Below are 19,496 nucleotides of genomic sequence, written 5' to 3' on the forward strand. Positions count from 1 at the left end.
TTCCTTAATCAGGAATGTACAGTTGGGATGACTAATCCCATGCCCATAAAAATGGCTCTGCCTTCATGACCTAATCACCTCTTACAGGTCCTACCTTTTAATACTATTACAATAGCAGATCAATTTCAACATGACTTTGAGAGGGGATATTTAAGCCATAGCAACTGGGGAAGCTCCAGAGGCCCGGATTCAACCCAGTATTCTGTCTCTGAGCTCCTGAGTTTACTGAAACACGGTGTCAAAGAGCTAAATCTGTCCTTACCTGGCAAATCTGTCAGGAAATATTACAGGACAAGTATCTAAGCTGGAGAATAGAATTCCACCCCCCCCCCCCCCCAGCTACACTGTCAGGGAGAGAGTGAGCCAGAAACAGAAGGGCAGCTACAGGTCAGAGTCCAGAACACTGGGAGGCATCTGTCTGCATAGTAAGTCAGGCATATTTCAAAGAGAAAGTTATGGGTAATTTAAAGAAGATCGTATCTGAAGCTCGGCCTGGTTCTTTGATTTCACAATCTATTTTAACGGCCGTGTGTCATTGTCAGTAATTTCTCCAGGGAGTTGAAAGATAAGGGTACAATGGGCCACAGCCCTTTCAACTATGATTAGCAAGTCCTCTGTCATCTCGGGGACTCACATTTCCAAAAACTCTTAGAATTTCTAGCCAGAGGTTTATATTCCTCATTGCTGCAGCCTGAAGCGTCCCATAAACCTGGCCCAAGCGCAGACGGGCACCATGAAGCCACAGAGAGAGGAAATGTCACATGTCTTGGGAAAGCTTGAGGCTCCTGCCTATGTTGGTGCTCAGCGTCTCTCCGGATAATCCCTGATGTGTCACCAAATTTCCCCAATCTGTGCGGAAAAAGAGTCACCTCAGGGAACAGAGTCACCAGCCTCCTCCATTCCTCCCTCTAATACTAATTTACTGAGCTAGTTGTCCTCAGCTGAGATCCCTGCTGGAGAGTCACAGCTCTGGTACCGTAGGGAAAGAGATGCCAGAGACAGGGAGCTGGCTAGCCTGCAGGAACGCCGAGTTTGCGGGGTTCCTCTGAACCCTTGCAATTCTGCATTCCTTCTCCATTAGTTCCCTTTCTCTTCAAGTCTAACGGCTCAGGTTTTGTTTGGAGTTGCATGTGGTAGAGTTATGGGTCCTCCTGCCTTTACTAAACTCAACGCTGCTTCCAGAGCTTCTAGGTTGCACCAGGACTTGGCCCTTCCTTGCACTGTTCATCCTAGAAAACATGGTGTGGATTGGAATGTCCACCAAAGGCTCATGTGTTCCAGGTGTGGTCACCAGATGTGGGTGCCATTGGGAGGTGGTGCAGACTTTAGGAAGTTGGGCCTAGTTGGAGGAGCTGTGTCACCAGAGGTGTGCCCTTAGGATAGCATACTGAGACCCTGGACCCTTCCAATCTCAGTACCGCTCCCCCTTCCTGGTTGCCACGAGATGGACTACATGATGTACTACAACAATGGAGCCAGTGATCATGGACTGAAATTGGGAGTCAAAATAAATCTTTCCTCCTCTTTATTGATTTTATCAGGATTTTTGTCACAGCAACAAGAAGCTAACCAATATGCAACGTATTTGTGGAGTAGCTGGTTGGGGTTTGGTGCAATGGGCAGTCCCACAATGCCTTAGTGGTTTGTAGAGGAGTAACTGATGTCGGAGATCCAATTAGTCTGCATGACTGATAGTTCTCAATCAAATAGGCCATTGCAGATCCCTGTCTGGGAAGGGGTGAGACTGGAGTCTCAGAGGTACATTTGGGGGCACTATGAAGAGTATATGCACCGATGTCTGGGTCAGGTGACCCTTCTCTAGGAGGCCTTACATCCTACCCTACTGCAGAGCCATTCTATTTATGTGGCTCTCTTCTACTCTGAGTTGTGAGGTCCTTGAAGAGTTATTTCATTAGAAGCCAGCTTAGCCTCATGGTTGGGCATGTGAGCTCTGGTTCAGTTGTATGACCTTGGGCAAGTGCCTTAAACTGTTAGGATTGCAGGGAGAATTAAATGAGTTTACGTCACGAGCCATCCATGGGCTGTGTATGGGCCACCGCACCTCATAGCCCAGTGATAAGAACATCTGGTGTCTGGAAACTACCAGTGGACATTTCCTCTGTGTAAAATTGCCCAGAGATATTGTGAATTCCTATTCGGATCTGTCATGTCCCACACAGCACCTGATATAGGGGGGATCTGCCAAGATGCCAAGTAACCTGTTGACTGCAAGACTCCACCCTGGAAACCTTCCCCCTGCCTTTGATGTACCCCCTGAAATAACCACTGAAGCCATTTTGTCTTGTCTAATTCCATCTCCCGTGTGGACTGGATCTATCAGGGGTTCCACTTTTGAAAATATATTTCTGACTCTTTGTCTTTTATTTTTTACTAATTTTCTAGACTTTAAGTTCTCAAGTGTCTTAAACCCTCCTCAGCAGGAAGAAGAACCCCCCAGCAAGATGCTGGCCATGACCACATAAGTTTATGCATGTGAAGCACTTAGAACAGTATCTGGAATGTAGTAAATACTTAATATGTGTTAGTTGTTATTATTAATTTGCTCATCCTTAGTTCTATCATGTTACTCCTGGTGTATATCAGGTGCTCAACATATTTGTTGAATGAATAAATGAGCAAATACTTAGGTACATGCAGAAAAACTGGCCCCTTCCAATCTCAGTCCCACGCCCCCCTGCCTGGTTGCCATGAGATGGACAGTTGTCCTCTGCCACACCCTTCTGCCATGATGAGAGTCACAGCTCTGGTACCGTAGGGAAAGAGATGCCAGAAGACAGGGAGCTGGCTAGCCTGCGGGAACACAGAGGTCTGAGGAAATTAAGTCCAGCTGCAGTTCTTGGATTCGGGGCTGAGGTGGGGTGGGAGAGAGAGAAGTTGGGCTGCAGAGTTGAGTTTTATTGGCAGATTGGGAACTGGACCAGCACATTTGCAGTTGTGGGAGATGATTTCCACAGGATATTGGCAAGAGTTAAATGTTTGATGTTAAAGAAATGGTTAGTTAGGTTTGACATCCATAACCATGCTTGGTCCTACAGTAAGGATAACAACATGTGGGATCCTCACTAGGGTCAAATTTGTAGATAGAATGTAAGCCCATGGTACCATGTGGGGTGATTGACAATACTACCCACAGTGATCCAGATTCATTGTAATCTCTATCAAAAACCCAATGATGTTTTTTAAAGAAATAGAAAAATTTATCCTAAAATTCACGTGTAATTTCAAGTAACCTAAAGAGCCAAAACAATTTTTTTGTTTTGTTTTGTTTTTGGCTAATGTCGGGGATTGAACCCAGGGCCTCGTCTGTCCTATGTAGACATTGTACCATTTACCTATACCCCAGCCCTCAAAATTATTTTGGAAAAGAATAAAGATGGAGACTCACACTTCCTGATTTCAAAGCTTAATACAAAGCTTTGATAATAAAAATAGATGTTGGCTGCATAAAGACAGACATATGGACTAATGAAATAGAATTGACAGTTCTGAAATACACCACTGCATAAATAGTCAAATGATTTTCAAGAATACTAAGACCATTCGATGGGAAAAGGACAGTCTTTTCAACAAATGATGTGGGGAAAACTGGATGTTCAAATGAAGGGAATGAAGTTGAACGTAGCAAGTTACCTTGTAGCATGTTAAAACAATCAACTCAAAATGGATCAAACAGCTATCCATAAAGAACTAGAACTATAAAACTTGTTGAAGAAAACACTGGGGAAAAGCTTCATGACACTGGATTTGGCAATGATTTCTTGGATATGAAATTGAAGGCACAAGCAATAAAAGAAAAAAAAATAGACAAACTGGATTTCATCAAAATAAAAACCTTGCCAGGTATGGTTGCATCTGCCTGTAATCCCAATTATTTGAGAGTCTGAAGCAGGAGGATCACAGATTTGAGGCCAATCTCTGCAACTTCATGAGACCCTATCTCAAAATAAAAAATTAAAAAGGGTTGGGTATGTAGTTCAGTGGTAGATCTGGGTCCAATCCTCAATATTGCAAAATAAATAAGTAGATAAATAAATGAAAGAACAGAATAAATAATAGAAAGATTTGTAATCCAAGGGGCATGACTGACAGGATTAAAAAACAACCCCCAGAAAGGGAAGCAATTTTGCAAATCATGTATCTGATGAGATGTTAATATCCAGATTGTATAGAGAACCCCTACAACTCAACAACACAATAGATAACCCAATTCAAAATGGGCCAAGGGTTTGAAGAGATATTTCTCCAAAGAAGAAGAACAAATGGCCGATTAGCACAGGAAAAGATGCTCAACATCACTAATTATTAGGAAAATGCAAACCAAACCACAATGAGACCCCACTTCGTACCCATCAGGATGGCTACTATCAAAAAACCAAACGTGGGGGAAGATGTGGAAAAATCCAAACTCTGCTCTGCTGATGGGAATGTAAAATGGTGCATCTGCTACGGAAAACAGGGTGGTGGTTCCTCAAAAGGGTAAGCCTAGAATTTTATGACCCAGGGTTTCCACTTCTGGGTTTATACCTCAAAGAATTGAAAGCAAGAAGTCAAACAGATATCTGTACACTAATGTTCATAGCAGCATTATTCACAAGACCCAAATGTGGAAGTAACATGAGTGTTCACTGGCAGGCAAGTGAATAAACCAAATGTGATGTATACATACAATGAAACTTTTTGTTATTGTTGGTAGTGGTGGGTTTTTTTTTTTTTGTTTGTTTGTTTTGGTACTGGGGATTGAACCCAGGGGCACTTAACCACTGAGACACCTCCTCAGTCCTTTTTATTATTTTTAAAAATTGGAGGGAGAGTCTTGCTAAGTTGCTTAGGGCCTTGCTAAGTTGCTGAGGCTGGCTTTGAGCTTGCCATCCTCCTGCCTCGGCCTCCTGAGTCACTGGGATTACAGGCATGCACCACTGCACCCAGCATACAATGGAATATTACTCAGCCTTAAAAATGAGGGGAATTCTAACACACGCTACAAGATGAATAAATCTTAAAGGCATTTAAAGTGAAAGAAGCCAGCTGCAAAACAATATTCAATGATTCCACTCAGTGAAGTGTTCCTTGTATTGTCAAATTCATAGAGACAGGGAGTAGAATGGTGGCTGCCAGGGGCTGGGGAAGGGAGGAAGAGAGAGGTCTTGTTGAAGATGAGAAAAAGTTCTTTATGAATGGGTGGTGTCAGTCGCACAACCACGTAAATATACTGAGTGCGGCTGAACGCTATAGTTAAAACTGATTAAAATGGCAAATCTTGTTACGTTTATTTGAAAAGACAACGGCTGAGCTGAGAGGACGGGGTGGGGGAAGTGTTAATAAACGTGAGTGAAAATGGATTTTTGTGAATAGGATTATATGTAAGCCACTTGGATGAGTTTATTATGAAGAATCATTTTATAACACCCTCGATTGATCTGTTTTTGTTCATCCGAGTTTTCATCGATCAACTTGGCTTGGGTACCTCTCCATTGTCATTCACATCACTTTCTTCTTCCTTGACCTCTACGTGTTGATGGCTCCTGAAGAGCCTCTTTTTGAGGCTTCCCTTGCATGCAGGTACTCGCGGAGCAGCGCCCGCCTTCTGTCTTCACGTCTCATTTTGGTGTGTAAGCATTCTGCAAATTACCTTCTGACCTCTCTGCCGAGGCGCATCATGAACTGCAGCTGTCTGGCTAGACATCCCTCCAGCATCTCAAACTCAGTTTGGACCAAACTGGACTCATCGATTTTCCTTGTTCTGCTATTGCTGGTTTCTCGGGAAGACACAGAGCACTTGGCTTCCAAGTGTAAAAACAACACTTAGGAATCCTCCTTCCCTGTCTCTGTCTTCCAGCTCAGCTCAACTGTGGCCGACTGCATTTCCCCTCGGCAACCCCTACATTTTGTTACCTTGTGTAGTGCCTGCCCTGGCTCAGGCTTCCACCCCTCCTGAGTGGGGCTTCGGTCGCCCCCACTGCTCTCTGAGCCTCCCCTGCTCTTGTGGGCTTGCTGCTGTGAACTAGCCAGAGGGAAGCCAGGGAGAGGCTCATCCTTTTCCCTTGCTTGGGAACTCAGACTCTACACAGGTCTCAGCCTGGAGGGGAGAAGGGCAAAGCATAAATCAGAAGGTACTCAGTGGCTTCTGGTTGACCAGTAGCCCAGGGAGGGGAGGGGAGGGGGTTAAGCAGGAAGTGGCTGATTCTCAAGATGGGGCAAGTCTGGTGTTTCCAGGGGATGGGCCCTTTGGGGAGCAGACACCAAGTCAGCAAAGGGAAGGGGGAAATGGGGCAAGTTCCCAGGAGAGGTGGTTAGGGTACTAGGCTGAGGCCAGGGCTAGAATGGTGGTGTGGAGCTCAGGACAGGGGACAGGAGAACCTCAGGCGCAAGTCCTGCTTTCTGCCTGGCTGGCCGGGGCAAGTAAGGTGTTACTTAAGCTGGAGGATGGGATTCACTGTCTCCCCTGGATCCAGGGTGCTTGGCAGCCCTAGGAACTCCTCTGTTCTGGGTCTTCACTTGTTTGGACCCCCAGCCTGGACTATGCCTCTCCCCTCCCCAAGTTCCATGTCTCCAAATCCCACTCATTCTTTTTTTTTTTTTTTTTTTTTTTGGTACCCAGGGGCACTTAATCACTGAGCCACATCCCCAGCCCTTTTTATATTATATTTTGTTTAGAGACAAGGTCTTGCTAAGTTGCTTAGGCCCTCACTAAGTTGCTGATGTTGGCTTTGAACCTGTAATCCTCCTGCCTTGGCCTCCCAAGCCACTGGTATTCCAGGTGTGCACCACCATGCCTGGCCCTACTCATTCTTAGAGGCTTAGAGCAGATGCCACTTCTCTCTGGAAGCCTTTGCTCATCCTGCAAGCTGTGATAGGCTTTCTTGGGTATCTTTAACTTTCTTTCCCCCCCTCCCCTATTGTACTTCTACTTTCTACCTTGAACCATTGTCACTTACGGCTATTTTACTAGAGTGAAAGCTTTTGGTAGGCAGGTTTCCTGCAACAATGAATAGAGTTTCCTTTTCTTGGTTTTATGGAATCAGCTCTTAGTAGCTGTCACCCTCCACAAGTCTGTTAAGTTCACTGTAGTCTTCCCGAGGGTTGCTCACTACGTATTTCCAGTCTTCTTCCCCTGGGCACTCCAACCCCCTTATGTTCTGGGAGGTCGGAGGTGAAGGGAGGTCAATGGATTGTGAAGAAAAGCAACACATGTTATTATTATTATTTTTTTTAACCAGAGCACTTAGAACATATGAGACCTTTACTGTTCTTTTCCCTCCAGCATGGCAACTGAAGCATGAATGAGACCATAGCAATGTTTGAGACGTTGGCTCCTTGGTCATCCTGAGTCCCCTGAATAAATACCACAAGCAGGGTTCCCCTTACTGACCTATGGTGGGCACATAGCAAGAGAAATAAGCCTTTTTCTGTTTTCTGTCACTGAGATCTGGAGGTTGTTATTGCAGCACAACCCAGCCCATACTGACAGACGCTTTTACCCTGCTGGGTATTAGCTGTAGATATGAAGAGCTCATCACTGAATCCTGCTGGCTGACCTGATGGAAGGCACTAGCATGGAGGGAGTGGCCTCCTTAGGCAGCGGAGTGCTTCTCTCAGCAGTTCAGCTCCCTGTAGAGCATCAGTAATTTAGATGCAGATGTGCAGAAATGGATGTACCTTCCACTCTCCTCTCTACAGGCCGCCTTCTAAATTAATTAAAAGCTGGGGCGGGGGAGGGGGTGGGTGAGCAGAGAGGCTATCCTATTAAGTTGGGATGTTCTTTTTAAATTTTCGAGTCTGGAATAGTATTTTCCCACGGCTTTGCCAAGTTGTGTTTTACAAGAGTTAGCAGGATTCTTCTCCAGGTGGGGGAAAACATTGTACTTTCCAGACACCAATGTGACCCACTTCCCTGGAGAGGCTTCGGCATCTGGAGGGGCTGCTTGTGGAGCTGAACAGCTGAAGGAACAGCAGAGCCCGTGTCCCAAATGCTCTGTGAGCCGCCAGCCTGACAAAGCACAGGTGGGTTCCAGTCTGGTGGGGTGCGCAGCTACTCCTGGGGCAGAGTGAGAAACCAACAAGCCCTTCTGTGTCCCCCTGATTGAAGGCAAGTGGTTATCTGTGTGCAATGAACATTAAAACGAAAAGCTTGTCAGTATCCTGTGCGTGGGCTGCCTGCCCAACCTCAGGAACACAAAATGACAGGAGAAATGGGCAAGAGACAGAGATTTAATTGAATAAAAACTCCAGGCTGTGACAGGGGTGGGAAGACACAAAGCAGTAATTAACAACATAATTTTTTAAATGATGATACAATTAATTAACATCTTGGGTGAGCGCAGAGGGGGAGGGGACAGTCCAGAAACACTGCTAAATAAAGCAGAAGGGAACTTTTGTGTTTTTTTAAATCAACATCTGTGTGCAAATGGCCCTGGTTATCGCAACTTCAGCAAAGCCCACAACTACCACCCAGGAGGGTTCTCATGCCAGAGGAAGCAGAGGACAAATGAATCACTTTGAATTTCGGCGTATTCTGAAACTTGTATTTCAATTTACTCTCATCTGCAAGGGAGAGATACTGGGCTAGATGATGAAGCTGGCAGCTCTTTAGGTCTCATTCATGCGTCAGGTCGAGGACTGGCCTCTCCTGATGGCGCTGGTGTGTGTGTGTGTGTGTGTGTGTGTGTGTGTGTGTGGTGGGGGGCGGTCCAGGAGCCTTCCTGGGTGGGTTCCCATGCCTGTAGGAATTTACCTAGCCTGCTGGAGCCATAGTAATAGTTGTTGGTTGGGGTGCTGTGGGATTGGCCATAATCTTTTCAGGAAATGATCTGAAACTGTTGGAATGTTTCCTTGCGGGAGAAAGCTACCTGGATATAAATCTCTCAGATGAACAATGCAATCCCACGATTCACACTGATCACACTCCCTCCTCCAGAAGGTTAGAATGGGCCATCCTCTCCTGCCTAAGGGTTTATAGATGGCAGCTGGACATGCATTTTGAGCTCAATTCTGGGAGGAGCCTCTCACACTATTTCTGGGCTCCTTCTAACCCCGGGAACTCAACTGTCCCCTTCATAGTTGCAAGACCTGCTGCATCTGCTCAATGATGAAGGTGGCCATCTTGATGGGGTCAGTCTAGAGTCAAGAAACACAATGAAGTTTGTCACCTGCTAGGAATCTGGTCACGATTTTTTTTTTTTCTCTCACTTCAAATGCAGGACTACCTGACTAGGAAGACCTTGCACATTAGTTCTTGGCTTAAAGCTTGACACAGAGTAGAGTTCAGATTTATCTACTTCAAGGTTGGAAACTTCTTTTGCCATGATATCCTGTTAGCCCATCTGGTCACTTTTAGGGCTAGCAGACATTAGCTAAAGTTATATTGGCAGAGAAACCTGGTAACTTGGCTTAAAATGAGGGTTACTTTCTTAAGTTGCTCCTCTTGTGGCATGTGACATATATAAGAAGAAGAGACAAAGTGTGTGAATAGTTTTGACGTTTAACCTTCCATGGTTGGAAGATGGGGTTTGTTTCCTGACTTGCTTCTTGAATGTGTGGGACATTCTCGAAGCTCTGGAAGTTGGAACTGTGTAGTCACAGTGTGAAGGGGAAACCCTCCTCCGTGTACTTCCCAGGACCATACAGACAGAGATTGAGCAAATCAGCCTAGTTATAGGGGTTGGTGTAAAGGCCACTACTAACACAACAGGAATGTGTCGTTACAATACAGATTAGTTCAAACATTTTTCTTTTTCTCTAAACTGAATTTGGCCTAAGGTAGAGATCTAAAGGAAAAAACAAAAACAGACCCCTCACTATCACAAAAACAAACACTGAATTCTTCGTGATTTATAAGAACTAAATTTAAGATGAGTTACTGTCCCAGAGTCCGTGGGGGTTGAAATAGGTTCGGGCTGACTGGATTTCAACCAAGAAGCGCCTCTTCCCAGAAAGAGGGACTTGAGCTATGACTTGGACCTGGAAACTTCCCATCCAGAAAAGCATATTCTATCTAGGTTTTCTTTTGATCTCTTGAGGCATTGAAAAACAGCTGCTTGACACTTCATGAAACTACAAAGCTATGTATAATGCAGAAATCATTCTGGAACATATGCGCCTGTCTTTCTTTACAACCAAGGTTATTTTCGAGAACAAAGATCCTGTTTTCAAACAAATGTGATCATTAACTGTGATGCATCAGAAGACATATGGCATGGTTAGTTTTTAGCAGAATCATTCCTAAAGAAAGTGACTAAGTTCCCGTGAGGAATCAAGATGGTTTCAGTTCAGGAGGAAAGCCAACAAGGAAGGCAAGCGAGAAGCCCCTGCCCATCAGCAGAAGTTCACAAACACGGCAGAGGTCCTGTAATTTCAACATGGGATCAGGAGCCCGCAACTTGGTTTTAAGTCACACCAGCGAAGAACTTCAAAGAGTAACACTTACTCTTGAATTGATTGGCACCGTCCCTGCAGGGCACTGAGAAGGTAGCCATAGCTCCACACCACTGCCTCCTTCTCCAAGGTGGAAGAGGTTGGGGGGAGACACAAAAATCTTAAAAAACTCAACCTACCTCTCCTTCAAAGACCACTACTATTTTACATTGCATTTTACAGAACTGACTTCTGGGCTCTCTCCAACCTTTTTTTTTTTTTCCCTCCCCTTGTTGATTTTTGTTTTGTTTTGATTTTTGTTTTCTTCTTTTCTTGACAGCAGACCCATACAAAGTGAAAACCACAAAAACATCACCTGGGAGACAGAAAAGACTAAGACAGATCTGACCACAGGACAAGTGTCTCGGCCTTGACCTACACACAGGAGCAGTTAAGACTCTGGAGCGGCGGATGGCCACTGCGCACAACACTGCATTTAGACGGCTGAACAAGTGCGAAAAGAACGTTGCTGAGTCCCATTGGTGTGGCCCGGCCTCGCGGCTCACGGCGTCGGAGGTGGTTTTGGAGACGGGCATGAGCTCTCGCTGTCGAAGCTGGCAGCTCTGCCCTGCCACTGTGGGGAGGAGAAAAAGCGCCAGTTACTGATCGCCAAGGGAATTAACGTTGTAACTTCCAAAACTTAACTGGCCCATGCACTGAATTCACCTTCCCCGGCTTTTCAGTAAGCTTTCTTGAATTTTGCTGTCAGCCATGCAAAAACATAAGGAAAACAGCTTACAGCTTCTAGTTTGGAATACTTTGATTAAGAAAAAAAAAAAAAAGAAAAAGAAAAAGAAAAAAGAAAAAAGACTACTGCAGAAGTAACTTCGGCTCTCTTCACAATGTAGAGTGTGTGTGTGTGTGTGTGTGTGTGTGTGTGTGTGTGTGTGTGTGAGTGTGAATAAGGTGCTACCACTGGACCATTTCTGAGTGCTTCAGCCATTTTTCACACTGAAAATCAGATTATGTTAGCAGCGAAAGAGGCAGTCTGCAGAGTGTGGCATTACTGCCAAGAACCCACGATCATGAATTATTAGCAATTTGTCTGGGAGCTGTTAGTACAGCAAAAGAAAAAAGAAGAAAAAAAAGCCTGATATTGCTTTGCTCTTGGGCTCCCTTCTTTGGCCTTTTGTTTCCTATGAGCATTCACACCGGGCTTATGAAGCGGTAGGAGGTGTGAGGACAGGGACCCTTTCCCCTTTGGGCCCCTCCAAACCCTTTCTCCTCCCCAGCTCCCTGACTCCCGGATGGCCTCCTCTCAGCCTGGCTCTACCCTTCTGTGGAAGTGGGTGATGCAATGAGGTGTCATGGAGTGAGGGTGGGCTGAGGGAGAATGGACCTGGGCCTTGGGCCATTCAACCCTTCAGATGGAAAAGCCAGTCATAGCCGTAGCCATGTCTCCCAGGCAAGGATCGGACCCCATGGATATTCTTGACCTGTCTCGGGGTGGTGAAACTTCAGAGTGAGTCAGTGTCCCCTGCTCACTCGCCCTTTCGTGGGCTTAGGAGACAGAATACTCTCTTAATGCCTGTGAGACCCGGCTCTAGGGAGGGATTTTAGTAAGTGGTCAAGATGGTCTTCTGAACCCCAAGGGCAGCCTTGAACCTCCTTCTTCTCATGAGCTTAGGGGGGTCTCCATTGTGGAGAGACAGGGCTGAGTAGAGGTTATAACCATGCATTTGGGGACCTCTGGAGGTGACTGGAGGAGGATACAGTTCCCTACTCAACATGGCTGTCTCTAGGCAGAGCTGAGCCACGCCAGGAAGACTAAGTGGGAAACTCACAAAGCTGAGGCACTACCTCCACGACCCCAGTCCTAGGGACAGTCTGCATTGTTCCTCTCTGAGCCCTGTTCTGCATGGGTTCCTTAGTGCTCCCTTTCCAGGCCAACCTGAAGGTCTTTACAACTAACCAAGCACCGGACAATCAGGTATCGCTGGCCACCATGACATGACCTAGACCTGAGCAATCTCAGCACGTCAGAATGGACACAGGCTTAGGAGATCTTCCAGGCTAACCCTTTTGTTCTTGCAAATAAGAGAACAAAGACACAGGTAGTGTCAGGAGGTAGACAGTTAGGGCAGAGCGAGGACCTGAAACCAGGTCTCCTCAATCCCAACTGGGTGCTCTTTCCCCTTCATCCTGCCTCTCTCTGTCTTAGCACGTAGCTGTACTAGGGGAAGGAGACACAAAATGTAATAAGAAACCTAACCTCCTTGGGTCCACACCAGGTACTTACTCCTAACTCCAGGTGGTAGTCTCTCTGCTTTGCAGCATCCACGTGAATGAAATCACAACCGAGGGTTTCCCTGGTGAGATATTTTAGATAAATAAATGCCTGGTTGTTGAGCCCACTGTGACTTCTGACTCAAGTGTTTCTTAACCAGAAAGTGACAGAAGACGATCACTAATGCTTTCATTTAGCAGACCTTCATTTTAGGAGTTGGGTTTTTTTTTTTTTTCTTTTTTCCTGTTCCAACCTTTAATGTCGGTGAAAGGTACATTGTAATTACTGGCTTCTCCCCTGGGTGAGCCTGCTACTTAAACAATCTGATTGATAGGCCAGGTCAGAGGAGAAAACAGGAAATGGCTACACAGAATACCTTTTCCCCCTTATATAACAGCCCAAAGAATAGTCACACAGAGCATAATTGTTTATCCAGAACAAATGAAGAAGGAACACTGGCTCTCCTGCTAGTCCCTGATTTCGCCTATGAAGATAAACAAAGGGAGGAGATGAGGTTCATGGACAATGGAAAGGTGAATGATTCCCAGGCTTATGGAGATGGCTCTGAAATAGCGCAGAACCTGTCCCCTCCAGGTGGGAAAGTTATTGTTCCAGGGGGAGGGTCTTTTGTTCTGAAAAGGATCACATTCCAGCAGAGATCTAAAATCTCTGGCAGATGATCTGAAGTTGGCCTTCCTGATAAAGCACCTTGGAGAAAATCACTGGTCAACCAGGCCCTGTGTGTGGTGACAACACACACACACAAAAAAAATGTTGGCAGGAGTGCTGGGAGGGAAGGGGCTGGCGCTGCAGCTGGGGAAGGGCGCTCATTGTGGCTTAATGAATTTTTATTCATGAGAGATCCCAGCAGGGAAAAATACCTTTTCAGTTAATTTGTTTCCCCTCAACCTTATTTTAAGCACCAAACCAGCACGTAAGTATGGTGTCCTGTGTTCTCATTAATAATAAAAAAAAAAAAAAAAAGAAATGATCACAACACTTGAGGCTCTGTTGAGAAAGGTGCAAGATAAATATGGAGTGCTTACCGATACGATGCCATTTATCTTCCCGGGAGCTGGAGAAGATTTCTTTATGGATTACACAAATAGGAGACCTAAGTTTCAGGAACAAGGCTCTTGCTCAATGGCCAGAACAGAACCAAAAAGAAGGCAGAGTGGGAGCTCTCAAGGTGACTGAGAAGATGTATGTTCAAGCTCAAAGCTTCACGTGAACCCCAGAGGTTCACTTAATATCAGCCTGGTGGGGTTTAGATGCATTTTTACCAAGATACGTAAAACCGTGGGTGCTAAAAGTGTCAGTGAAAATTCTATACAAATACATACTATTGCTATCCTAAGTTGCCGAGATGAATGTCATTTTTTGGCTTCTTTATACAGAGAAATGATCAGCTGAGCAGAAAATGGTAGGATAGCGGGGGGGAGGGGCAGACTCAGGCGCACAGCGTGTGAGGTCAAGAAAAAAAAAAAAAAAACCCAAAGGATCTGAATCAATTTATTCTCTTTTCGTTTTCCATATACTGTTACTTGCCTCTTACTGTCTCATCAAATATTCATTTTCAAGGGCTTGATTCTACATTATCTTTCTTTCTTTTGTAGTCTGGACTAGTGAGTCAGAGTTCTCAAAGAAACAGAATTTGGATTCAATTATTTGACTTAATTAGGTTGTATTCATTGTTATTCGGGGGCCCAGTTCTGGCACCTGGGTGGTACCCTACACCCTTGCTCCAGCTGCTGCTCTGACCAGTTACTTCCTTTGCCAAGGGTAGACCCAGCCTGGTAAGCCTGATGGATTATGGTAATCACAGAGTGTGGAGGTGAGAAAGTCAGTCACAGTGCAACCTGTGGGCTCCTGGGCCCAGTGGTGGCTTAGGGTCAACGTTTCCCTAAAAAGCAAAGATGGGGAAGGGAGTTAGCTGCAAGGGGTCTGCTCCAGAGGTGTGTTAGCTGCATTCCATGCCCTGCCCCTAAGCCACTCTAAACAGTTTAGTACGCTTATTCTATTCCTAAATATGTCCACAAGATGTGGGGGCGGGTTATCATGGCCACTTCCTGGGTGGAATCCACACCACCTTTAGTGAGGGCCTAGATTGTCATCAGGTTGCATAGGGTTCTGCCCAATAGCGCCCCCTGTGGCTGGTGGTGGGTACCTTATTCCCACTGCAGGAAGAGAGGGGAGGGCTACCTTAGGGGTAGCTGCAGACAGAGGGTCTGGCCTCATTAATGCTCCACAGCTGTGGGAAAATCAAGACAGAAACCTAAGGCCTCAACTGACAGGAACTTGGATCTATGCCTGAGTCCTTGATGCTGCCTTACAGGCCATAGGTCAGGAGCGTCACAAAGCACAGGCTACCTGGAGAGGTAAGTCAATGGGCCTGGCTCCTGGGAAGCCACCATCTCCCACGAGTTTCCTTGGGCCCCGTTCCCTCAGCTCCCAGTCTCTCCCGGCATACTTCCTACTGCTGTAAAGCAGGTGGAAATGATTTGTCCACCCTGAGAAGCAAAGGAAGCTGGCAGCTCCCCCGGGTTTTCCCACGCCTACCTTTTCTATATCAGCGTAGTGGGAGGGGGTAACTGTTTTTAAGGTGAGTTGGCTTTTAAATTGAGGGAATCATAGGATGGAAGGGATAAAGCTTTAAAGTTTTCCAATTTTGTACAGCTCTCTGGACTTAGTAGGGTCGAAGCCTGTTAAGACGAGAGAATAAACGCCCAGCTTTCTTGGATTATACTGGAGTATACGATATTAAAAAATGAGCTTCCAGACTTGCCTGGTCACCCCCATATCCCAAGCCAATTGGGGAAAAAAGCAGGTCACTAGAGTGACAGATCAAAGGATCTTAAGTGGGTGGGGTCTGGTGGATGGAGATGGGGCATTACTCAGAGGGACATTTTCTTGGTAGCTGAGACAGAGTGGAAGGCTACAGATTGTACAGCAAGTCAGGAGGGGCCAAGATGGAAGCCCAAGTCTCAGGACACCCGGTCTACGGCTTTGACGGAATCCAGCTTCAGCCAGAAAGTGTGACACCTTGAGGCCACGCTCCTGCCCCCCACAATGGTGAGAACCCACCTTCACGAGAGGAAGAAATCTGCTCTATGGCCACATCTCCAGCCAGTCTGTGAAAACTGCCAAGTGACTGCCGGGCTGGAGCCCCGGGGAACTCACTGTTCCCACAGAGGCAGAACTTCTTGCCAAGTTCTGATCTCACCCCCTCGGGGCTCTCTCCTAAAGGACTCACTTGGCCCACCAGCTTGGTGAAGGCTTTTTAGGCCTGGCACAGTGGCCTGCTGGGAAGTCTTCTTCAAAGTTTTTATTTTCCATTAAGAACTCACTGTTGCTTTCAAACGGCTGACGTCAGGGCTGTTTGCCAGGCAGCCTCCGCCTCCTTTCCCCGTCTAAAATGGGTTACGCACTGGGTGAGAAGCATGTGGCCCCCATGCCCCCTTCCCACCAAAGGCTGAGGGAGGCGCAGCAGCCAACTGCCATTCTCCAGCCCACACTGCCATGCAGCAAACATGCCAGGGACCAGGTGACCTCACCCACCTCTTTGAAGGATTTCTTTACTTCCACCAAGGAGTGCCAGTGTGCGATGGGCTTCCGTGGGTAGGCCAGCATCTCGTTCCAGTGGTCCCTGCCCAGACCTTCAGCATTGATTCCCACACGACAGACTCCTATGATCTCATTGTGACCCACTCTGAGGGAAAAGCATAGGTCCCAACATTGGCTATAAGACACGCTGTCAGAAAGGAAAGTCCCTCCAGGTGCCGATCTGCCCAGCGCATCAAATTCTGAAACGGATGCCTGGCGGGGCCTCGGGGTATCAGTGTCTGGGAGACTTTGCCTGACCTCCTCAGCTGAGGGTTGGACACGGAGAGATGAACAAAAGGTTATAAACTTGTTTGGAATCTCAGGACACAGTTGCAGGTGGCCCGACTCTGGAAACTGGGAGAGTTTGTCTCTTCCTTTATTTGACTTAACCAGCATCCTACAGCCTCTCTGGAGACATCTTGGAAATAAATCAACCTGCTCTGAGCATCGTTTCTCCATGTCCCCAGGGGTGGGGTGTGATTGATTCACTCAGGAAGAACATGAATCATCACTCAAGTCTGTTCATGAAGCACCTAGTATGCCTGAGAACTTGAGCTAAAAACCCAGGACAGAGGGTTTATTGCATGGTTTCCGCCTCCAGCTAAAGTAACATCTGGACAGAAGGGATCATGGGGAGCTGGAGGAGTTGGAAAGTGTATTTTGAGCCAGTCTTGATGGGAAAGCAGGAGAAACAGTAGAGAATAAATTCAAGGAAGGGGAGGTCAGGTGGGATGGATATGCCAGGTCAAGATTATGGACAACAGGAGCCGTTGATGGATCTTGAAAAGGGCAGGACCAGGAAGAAAGTGTCCAGGAAGGTGTGTCCTTAGTCTGTTTGCTGGATCAGAGAAGGGAGGAATGGAGGTTGAATAGCTGCTATCCTAGAGTGAGAGTGGTAGCAGTCACAGATGTGGAGAGGACAGAAAGGTATTCTAAAGGACACATGGTAGGTAGGACTTGGTGCCAGATGGACCAATAAGAATGGTGAATTCAGGGGTCGCTGACTGGTAAAGTTGTCTCATCAATGGAAACAGAGCAGCTGGGAGAGGAGGCTGGAGACTTTTGCTAAGGGGGAGTCTACACTCTTTCTCAAACTCCTGTGCCCTTCGTAGTTGGAGCCAGAGTGGAAGCCAATGGGCGTCTGAGATCTGAACCACAGGTGCAAGGTCAAGGAGCCCTATGCTGCATTGGAGTTGGTGGGGGGAGGGGATCGTGTCCCTCTGGGACTGGAACCTACCGGTCGTAATCCATCACTGAGATGAGCAGGCTGACTTGATCCATGTTTTCTGGGGGAATGTCAAAGATGATGGCCTCATTGTAGACAGGATTGAGAGTGTTCTTCTTTATGGTTGTTTTCTTCTTCTTCAGCCTCCGCCCATCACAAAGCAGGGACACTTTGACGTAGGGATCTGTGCCAATGGGGGCAGTGCAAAGGGAAGGGAATGTGTTCAACAGATGTCCTCAAACATCATTTGCAGCAGAGGCACTGAAGCCCTAGACCTGCTGCTGCTCCTCAGATGGTACCGAAAGGTTGTTGAAATAATTAAACCACCTTGTATTTATGTAGCGCATCTGTCTCCGAGGAGGCTCTGTGCTTAATAAACAGAATCTTTAACTACCTGGGTATTCGCGGGAGACTGCCTAATGGGCTTTCACTAATAGGGAAGCCAGCCCCAATTCAGACAGGACACTTGCCCAGGGGTGTGCAGTTCCTAGCCCTGAATCTCAGTCCCACAGTGGCTGGCTGGCTCAAAAGGCTGTTGAAGCTGACAAAAGCACTGTTTCTTTCACCTATATGGAGTCTATGGAGTGTGTGTGTGTGTGTGTGTGTGTGTGTGTGTGTCTTCTCTTTGCCAACATTATTAACCAAAGGATAAAGAGGGTAAAAATAGAACTCAGAGATGGCCAAGAAAGAGCCACATGTCAGAGTGCAATGAACAGCGACAATCGCCATGCCGCTCACGTCCTCCCCACCTGACAACATGATTTTGGGTCCCAGGGTCCCAATAATCTCATTGCCATTGGGCATCAAGAAGGAGGAAGTGGCCCTGCTTTCTGCTTCCCTGGAAGCCATTTCCTGCCAACTTCTGAACAGTAGAAGGGGAGGGAGCTTTGGCCAGGGGAGGGAGTGAGGTGGTCTCCTGAGACTCAGGGCAGCTGGTTGACATTTCATTTCTCAGTGGGATCTTGGATGCTCTCCATCCTGCAAAGAGACGTCTTTTTTACTAAACTTCCATGTGCCTCCTGATCCTGTCTCTTTGTTCCGTTTTCTGAATAGGTATTTCACGGTCATCACTCTACCCTGAAATTTTCTACTCATCCAAATGAAGTGACACCTATTGTGTCTCATAGCACAGGTGTCTTGGTCACCGTCATAATTAGTATTTATGTTGCACGGCTCAAGAAACAAGAGGGTGACTCACAGGTAATAATAGCTGTTGAGATGCTGATGTGCCAAGACACCCTTTATGCCCAGCAGCCAGGGCTCATGTGAATCTGTCAGGAGGTGCTAGTCAAGGCAGCCGCTCCCTGGCTCTGCGATTCAGAGATGCACGGTTCTATCTCCTGGGCAGCCAAGACCCACTCGGCCCTCAGGCTCCCTGGCTTCACTGAGGGGCAGATGAGGTGCATACCCATGGTGGAAACTAGAGAAACTGCAGCACCCGACCAGAAGCTCTAAGCCTTAATGTTATTCTGTAGACATGTAAATAAGCTGCTGACTAACCAACGTGACAGTGGCAGCTGTGCCTTAACCACGGGGACACTTAAGTTTATGGAGGAACTGGGGAGACCATGAGGAATTCAATCAACCTGCTGTCTCTGAATACACATTTGCAAGGGCCCCCCTCTCAGAGGGATTTTTCAGTAAACAGGGAGGAGAGGAATGAACCCACAGGAGACAGCATTCTGGCTCACGGGCTCCATTCTCCATGGACATGCCCCAGGACACGGCTCAGGTCCTAGCAGACAGGTGAGAAGAGCTGGCCCCGAGACCTGTCTTTAACACTCAACGTCTTCAGGAAGCGCAGAGCTTTAGAAAGTGTCTTCAGGCATGAGTTTGCCTTTTCCTCTGTTGTACCTGACTTCACATACTCCCACTCAAGAGCAAATGTTCATGTCACGAGGCTTGGAAAAATATAGGCAGAGCCACTTGTCCCATAGGCCGCTGGGCCCATGCCTCAGCAGCCCTCCCCAACTCTGCTCATCCCTACAAGGCATATCCAATTTATAATTC

General features: G+C 46.8%; 1 protein-coding gene across 6 annotated transcripts in view; it reads right to left on the bottom strand.

The window, feature by feature from the left end:
• Positions 1-8,211: 8,211 nt before the first annotated feature.
• The window catches only part of Syt6 (synaptotagmin 6), a 61,052-nt gene continuing 49,767 nt past the window's right edge, over positions 8,212-19,496 (bottom strand). For 4 of the 6 annotated variants that reach the window (XM_040287353.2, XM_040287349.2, XM_040287350.2 and 1 more), the window contains exons 5-7: positions 17,499-17,670; positions 16,217-16,367; positions 12,694-16,068 (exon numbers count right to left, since the gene is read on the bottom strand). In XM_040287353.2, coding sequence (XP_040143287.1) covers positions 15,994-16,068; positions 16,217-16,367; positions 17,499-17,670 — 398 coding nt within the window. In that variant the 3' untranslated portion in view covers positions 12,694-15,993. Of the gene's footprint in view, positions 11,006-12,670; positions 16,069-16,216; positions 16,368-17,498; positions 17,671-19,496 lie in introns of those variants that run through there. The other 2 variants (XR_002485382.3, XM_005337651.5) reach the window with 2 other exon arrangements.

The sequence above is a fragment of the Ictidomys tridecemlineatus genome, chromosome 11 (assembly GCF_052094955.1).
Source record: "Ictidomys tridecemlineatus isolate mIctTri1 chromosome 11, mIctTri1.hap1, whole genome shotgun sequence".
In the NCBI taxonomy this organism is placed as follows: domain Eukaryota; kingdom Metazoa; phylum Chordata; class Mammalia; order Rodentia; family Sciuridae; genus Ictidomys; species Ictidomys tridecemlineatus.